The 7,687-nt window shown below is 34.2% G+C and overlaps 1 protein-coding gene across 1 annotated transcript; it reads left to right on the plus strand.

The window, feature by feature from the left end:
• The first annotated feature begins 315 nt into the window (after positions 1-315).
• Positions 316-4,249, plus strand: LOC109153503 (protein FAR1-RELATED SEQUENCE 5-like). The gene is made up of 7 exons (XM_019301370.1): positions 316-334; positions 909-1,395; positions 1,492-1,776; positions 2,099-2,108; positions 2,226-2,473; positions 2,670-3,428; positions 4,120-4,249. Exons 1-7 carry the CDS (start codon positions 316-318, stop codon positions 4,247-4,249), a joined length of 1,938 nt encoding a protein of 645 aa, XP_019156915.1.
• The last annotated feature ends 3,438 nt before the right edge of the window (positions 4,250-7,687 follow it).

Genomic DNA, 7,687 nt, shown 5'->3' on the forward strand with positions numbered 1-7,687 from the left:
AAATGAGGTTGAATCTAAGCCTTACGTAGCTCTTGATCCAACGAATAAGATTAACAACAAAAAATAAACGCGAATTGCTCATTAAGGGCATTTTGGTCTTTTTGATTATATTAAAAAAAAAATCAAAATTTCTGATCTTCTTCTTCTTTGCGCATTTTCAAAATTCACCATTGATTCCTAATCTTCGATATTTCCTAATCTCAGTCGATTTTGCGATCTCTATGAAATTGGCAATAAAATCTATTGTCTTCATCGTTCAATAGCTTATTCGTCAAAAGAAACCGTAAACCCAGCAACAACGTCAACCGATCAAGAATGGAAGAATTCGATCAAGGTATTACCCAAATTTTATCGCTTTTTTGGAATTAATTTTATCTGCACCTGTATTGGTCTCCTTCTTGTCTTAATTACACGCACATTAAACACTACATGCATGCAACTTAACAACTGAATTACTGACCTACTTTAATTATTCCGAGCCTAAAGACTTACGCATGTAGATGATTAGGTAGCCGCATGTTAATTTTTACAAATGCGCATATTACATTTTCACTGATGCCGGTTAATTACCGGCGTAAAATTTTAAACAATCCTTACACATGTTATCTGTTAAACACACACACGTTCAGTGCTTTCCAGACGCATGTTAATGTTAATGGACCCACTGACACACGTTAACTAATGACCATAAGTTTTAAAAAACACTTATGCATGTTAACTGTTCAACATACGCACGTTAACTATTACCCTGACGCACGTTAAGTGCTCACTTGCCGCACATACTCTTGTATTTTATAAACCTGACATATTGACAATGATCTGATTAAATTAACGCATATTAAGTATTCACACTTTGCACGTAGAGGCTTACAACAACGCAATAATAACTTCATGCTTATATGTTACAGTTCCCAGTGACTTGCAATCTCTGAACAACCCCAGTTTGAGTCCCAGCAACAGCAGCAATGGTTATACATTGACCATATCTCCTGGAATGACACAGTATTGGACTCCGCACTGTGAAGATAAAATCAAACCAGCGGTTGACATGATTTTTAAAACATTGGATGCTGGTATTGAATTCTACAACAATTATGCTGCCAAAGTCGGGTTTGACACGAGGTCTAGTTCCCTCGTTAGAGCACGCGACGGGACGAAAACTCTAAAGAAAATCTTTTGCAATAGAGATGGATTTAAGAATACGGGTGCCCAACATTGTCACTCAAAATCAAATGCAGATGCGGGGGAAGGTCCTTCGCGTCCAAAGCGGCGGAGGGTTTCAAACAGAACTGGTTGCAGAGCTAGGATTATTTTTAAGTACATTGAAGTAGTTGGGTACCAGGTTATGACATTTATTGAAAAACATAATCACAGCATGTCTTCGGTTCTTGCAAGGTAGTTCCTAAAGGGAAATATAAACATCTCCAGTGTTCATCAGAAGTTTATACTAGATTGTGCTAAAACAAATATTGGAGCATCAAAATCACACAGTTTATACAGTCAGATTGTGGGGGATTACTCTAAAGTTGGGGCAACTGTAGTTGACTTTAAAAATGTTAGAAGGGATCTCAGAGCATACATATTGAGTGCTGATGCACAAATACTCGTGCATAATCTTATTAAAAAACAAGAGATGTGCCTTGCATTTGCTTTTGACTACGAAGTTGATGAAGATGAGCAGATGAGTATACTGTTTTGGGCAGATCCAATGTCAAAAAAGAATTTTGCTGCATTTGGAGATGTTGTCTCTTTTGATGCCACATATTCAACCAACAGGTATTATTCTATTCACATTCTTGCGTACGTTTCATACTTTCATTAATTAATTCACATTAAGCATTGCCTGATATGTTGAGCCACGTTAAGATTTAGACATGTTCACTGTTTACTTGAGAAGAATTGTAATATAAATAAGCGCACATTGTCGCTTTATACCACGCATCTTAAATACTAATGTCGCGCATATTAATGCGGAACATCCATAATTAGACTTCAAGTACATATGTCTGCGATTTTAAGACTTAATGTGCGTCACTCTAATGCTCTAAGTGCGCCAGTTTGACACCTGTATACTGTGATGACGCTTTTTGTCTTGTAGGTACAATCTGGTTTTTACACCCTTCACTGGAGTTGATAACCATAAAAAATGTATAACATTTGGCGCTGGACTATTGTTGAAAGAAGACATTGAGTCTTATGTTTGGCTCTTTGAAAAATTTAAAAAGGCAATGGGTATGGAACCAAGAATGATTGTCACTGATCAAGATCCAGCTATGAAAGTTGCGATTCCAAGAGTTTTCAAGCAAGCCAGGCATCGTTATTGCATGTGGCACATTATGTGTAAAGTTGGGGAAAAGGTGGGTCCTACGTTGAACAAGAATGAGGAGTTTAAGAACAAACTGAACTCAATCGTTTGGACGTCCTCTTTGGAACCTCCTAATTTTGAGAAACAGTGGAGAGAGTTCATGGAAAAGTACAACTTAGTCGAACACAATTGGTTTACAACTATGTTTGAGGCTAGAAACCATTGGATCCCAGCCTATTTTAGAGATGACTTTATGGGGGGGTCTACTCAGGACAACGTCTCGTTCCGAAAGTGAGAACTACACGTACAGCCGTTTTACTGGCCCATAGTCTAGCCTAGTTGAATTCATGATGAACTTTGACAGTGCTCTTAAATCACAACGTAACACATACGCAAAGCTCAACAGTGACAATGAAGGCTACAATCCAGATATGAAGACGCCTCTGGGGATCGAAAAACACACTTCAATCGTCTACACCATTACTGTTTTCTATCAAGTTCAGGAAGAAATATGTGTCTCCTGTTTCAAATGTATGGTGTTGAGTGTTACAGAAGATGGTGGAATGTTACACTATGATATTATGGATGGAAAGAACAAAATATTTACTGTGGTGCACAATGTAAATGACCATGATGCCAAATGCAGTTGCAAGATGTTTGAGATGGTTGGATTGTTGTGTAGACACATATTTGTGGTCTTTAGAGACCTTGAAAAGATAACTCTGAAGTATGTGGTTAATCGATGGACTAAGGATGCATCTTTAAAGGCTACATTTGAAATAGATGGTGTCATTTATGATCAGAATGGACCAAAGGATGAAAAGAAGATGTTGCTGAACAAACTGTGGTCTGATGTACACTGTTGTATAGATCTAGCAGGTTCAAACATGGAGCAATTGGTTGCATTTTCGCAAGTGATTAATGAACAGAAACAGCTGCTAATGTCAGGAAAGGAAAAGTTATCCCCCCAGCACAACAGGAAGACTGTTATAGAATCATTTTGTGGATCAACAGAGATTTCAGAGATCAATATACTTCCACCAAAACATTCAAAGAACAAGGGCAGCGGCAAACGTATCAAAAGCAGCAAGGAGTTGGCAATGGAAAAAGAAAAGGGCAGGAGGTGCAATTTTTGTGGTGTTAGAGGAGATCAACATGACACCAGGACTTGCCCACTTAACCCCAAAAATAAGGACAAACAAAAGGGTAAGAAAAAGGCATATCAGTCTATTTTTACAACGCCTTTACAGTTGAGAAGGAAAATAAATAGAAAATATGAAACACATATACTTAGTTAACTCATTTTAGAACGCTTTTACAGTTGAGATACTTGAATTTAATGTTCAGCTATTACTAGTTTTTGTTTTTATCACTGATTTGTTTTTAACAATCACTGCTACTAGCTTAAACTGCGTGTCATTAATACTTTACCTGCGTGCAGTTAATTTTTAATATGCGTTGATTACACTTTTAACGTGCGCTACATTAAAGCTTAATATGCGTAATACGGAAACAGAATGTGCGTTGGTTTATGTATAAAAACTTTGGTCCGTGGTAAATGCCAAAGTCTTTACATGCGTCGATTAACATTTAACTTCCGCGACATTAAAGCTTAATGTTCGTAATCTGGACAAAGACAATATTTTACACTTTCTTTTTCTAATATGCGTTTATTTATTAGTTAATATAGGATGCGTTAAAAATTAGTCTAATATGCGCGATTGCAAAACTTAAAGTGCGTTTGTTTGATTATGAAATAATTTGCAGATAAAATGGCACATATATAATTGATTGCACATATTTATTTCTTCTAGTACTTTGAAGACATCTCTTCTGGTTCTGGCAACATCCGACACGCTGCCAGCCTGCCACAATGCTCAACTCTCAGCCTTGGATGATGTTTGGTTGCAGCATGATGAGCTTGCACCTGAGAATGACGAATGATGTTTCAGGTTTAGAATGTGTTTTTTTTTGTAGTTAGTTACAATCACTACAAGCTGGAGGGCGTAGAAAATGAAAAAGACATAGAAGATAAGGAATAAATGAAGATGGTTCTTCTGTACGTGCAGAAACGTGAGAGATAGCCATTTCAATAACCTGATGCTCAGTTGTGCGTTGTTCTTTCTAATTTATAGGTGAATAACTTGGTCCCATGCACTGATTTGAGATTTCAATGTTGCGTGATTTACAGACACATTAGATTTTTCAAGATTTCCTTTAATGGGTGCCTTTTTTAAGGCATTGAATGACCATTCAATGTTATCCGTTTCCCCAACTACAAATGCCTTAAAGTTCTGACATCAAATATCTTTGAATATTACGTAAAGACGGATTGGTATAAAAGACTTAATGTGCTTTGCTTTGCTCTGTTACATGCGCGAACTACAAGAACAATATGCGTGTAAATATGCATTTAATTAAATTTCATCGAAATAAGAGATTTTTAAAAACCAAAAGTTTAAAGTGCGTCGGGAAACCAATTAAAGTGCGCGAAATATCACTTTAAGATGCGTTTATTATATTTTATTAAACAAAAAACAAATAAAATATAATAAAAAAATCAAGTCTTTATGAGAGTTCAATCCTAAGCAGAATCAGTATTATCAAAGACTTATACCATTTCACCAATGGGCTCATCTATTACTTTAATTATATGAAAAATATTAAACAACAATTCCTAAAAATTAAAAACAAACAAAAAGAAAAAAAAAAGAATATATTTAAAATGCAATACGTACGCTTAAGATGCGTAATACGGCAATAAAATGTGCGTTGCTTTATGTATTAAAAGTATAGTCCGTGGCAAATACAAAAAAAGATTAACATGCGCAATACAATAACATAATGTGCATTAAAAAATACGTGAGTCTGGATGTTTTTTTCCGGACATAGTAATATGCGTAGAATTTGGTCTTAATGTGCATTTTCTTTATATCTTATATTTCCTTGAAAAAAAGTCTTAATGTGCTTGAATTTTCTATTAAATTATCATGTAACACGAAACTATTAAGATCCCAAATTACATAACGTCCATTGATTTTAGTCTAATAGTACTCGGATTTGCTAGTTTATTTAACCATTATAAAAAACAACCCAAAAAAATGAATAAAATGCAAAAAGATTTATTATTTACATTGAAATAATTTACACTTTTAACTGCTACTGCTACTACTACAACTATAATATTAATAATAATAATAATAATAATAACAACAACAACAGTAATAATAATGAAGCGAACATGAGAGCTTATTTTTAATAACAAAATTAAAAAAAAAAAAACCAGGCAAATGACAGGATCCGTCTATACCTTTTGGAGATATTCCTTTTGGTTAAGCCTGCATTAAGGTACCAAAAGATATATCTCCAAATGGAGTAGAGGATCCTGCCGCATGTCTGGGTTAAAACAACACATTATAAACCTGAAAAGATCAACTTCTATGAATCTAAAATCTAACTGATCCAGATGCATTGGACTGCCCCCCATGTTATATTCAACTTACAGACAAAGTTGATCTCTAAATTGAATATCCAAATCAGTTAGCATTTAGATCCACAGAAGAAGATCTTTTCAGGCTTAAAATGTGCTGCTTTAGATGAAAACAACGATAACATGTGCTCTACTCAAATGAGGTCGGCTCCGCTAATAGTTCCTTTACATCCTCGTATAAACTTCCAGGGTCGAGGTATTGTAAGATCCATGGGATGTTTACAATGTGTTGTTATTGTAATCAACTACATTGACAAACAAGTAGAAGGAGGGCGAGTATGATGAGGATGGGTAAACATCGTAATGAATGTGAAGAAAATGCCGAGGAATAAATGATGGTCTGTAAAACTGAAATGACACCGTTTCAATATACATGTTGTATGGTAAGGTGATACTCCACTTTTATAGGCGAATAACTTGGTAAATTCACCGATTGGAGAAATTCAATGTTAACCGTTTAGTGAACTTAAAAAATAAATTGACGTTCACAATTAACGTACAGGGTGCGTGCATTTCTACTTTAGTGTGCGTTAGTTAAGATTTTAATGTACGTGAATGAGTGCGTTTTTTTAGCGGTTGAGATAAATATGAATTGGTTATTCGACGCCTAATAAAACGCAACCATTGAAGAATTCGTTTTCTATTATTATTCAAATAATTTTTATTTTTTTCCGTTTTTAATTTATCTTTGATATATTGAAATATTTTTCTTCCATTTTTAAATCCCTTTCCATTGTTAGAATGCGTATGTATGTATCAATTAATATATGGAGCAAAATAATTTTAAATGCGTCTATTGATATGACAATGTGCGTGAGGGGATTTTTAAACGAATATGCGTCAATTTATTGATTAATATGCGCATGTTAACACTTTATTATGTGTATCTATCATTCTTAGTGTGCATGAGATTGTACACTCACTGACTTAGACCCAATAAAAAAAAATTCAATGGGTGCGTTTTTTTAAGTATTGAATGACCAGTCAACTTTAAAAGATTCCCATTATGGGAAATATAAAAATTACTGACATCGAAATTGACTTGTCACTTATTACCAATACCAAGTACATATCTAACGGACCTTATTGCTCTAATATGCGTAACATTTACACTTAACATGTGTGTGAGTGTATGTATAACTTAACATGTGCAGCAAATATAATTTAAAATGCGTATATTAATATTTGAATGTGGGTGAGGGGATTTTTAAACAAATATGCGTCAATTTATTCATTAATATGCGCATGTTAACACTTTATTATGCGTATCTATCATTCTTAGTGTGCATGAGATTGTACACTCACTGACTTATACCCAATAAAAAAAAAACATTAATGGGTGCGTTTTCTTAACGATTGAATGACCATTCAACTTTAACAGATTCAAATTATGCGAAATAGAAAAAATACTGACATCGAAATTGACTTGTCAATTCTTTGAAATTCCAAGTACATATCTATCGGACCTTATTGCTCTAATATTGGTTACATCCACACTTAACATGCGTGTGCGTGTATGTATAACTTAAAATATATGGAACAAAATAATTTAAAATGCCTCTATTACTATTACAATGTGCGTTGGGGTATTCTTAAAAGGATATGAGTCAATTTATTCATTAATATGCGCACATTTATACTTTATTATTCGTGTATTTCAGTCTAAATATGCATTAGATTGTATACTAACTGACTTAGACCCAATAAAAAAAAAAAAACAAAAACAAAAACTTTAATGGGTGCGTTTTTTTATAAGTTGAATGACCATTCAACTTTAACAGATTTTCTTTATGGGAAATGAAAAAATTGCTGACAATGAAATAGACTTGTCACTTATTTTAACAGATTTCCTTTAACATGCACCCGTTCATAAGCCGGTAATATGTTGAAGA

Source organism: Ipomoea nil, unplaced genomic scaffold (genome assembly GCF_001879475.1).
Source record: "Ipomoea nil cultivar Tokyo-kokei standard unplaced genomic scaffold, Asagao_1.1 scaffold2494, whole genome shotgun sequence".
Taxonomy (NCBI): Eukaryota; Viridiplantae; Streptophyta; class Magnoliopsida; order Solanales; family Convolvulaceae; genus Ipomoea; species Ipomoea nil.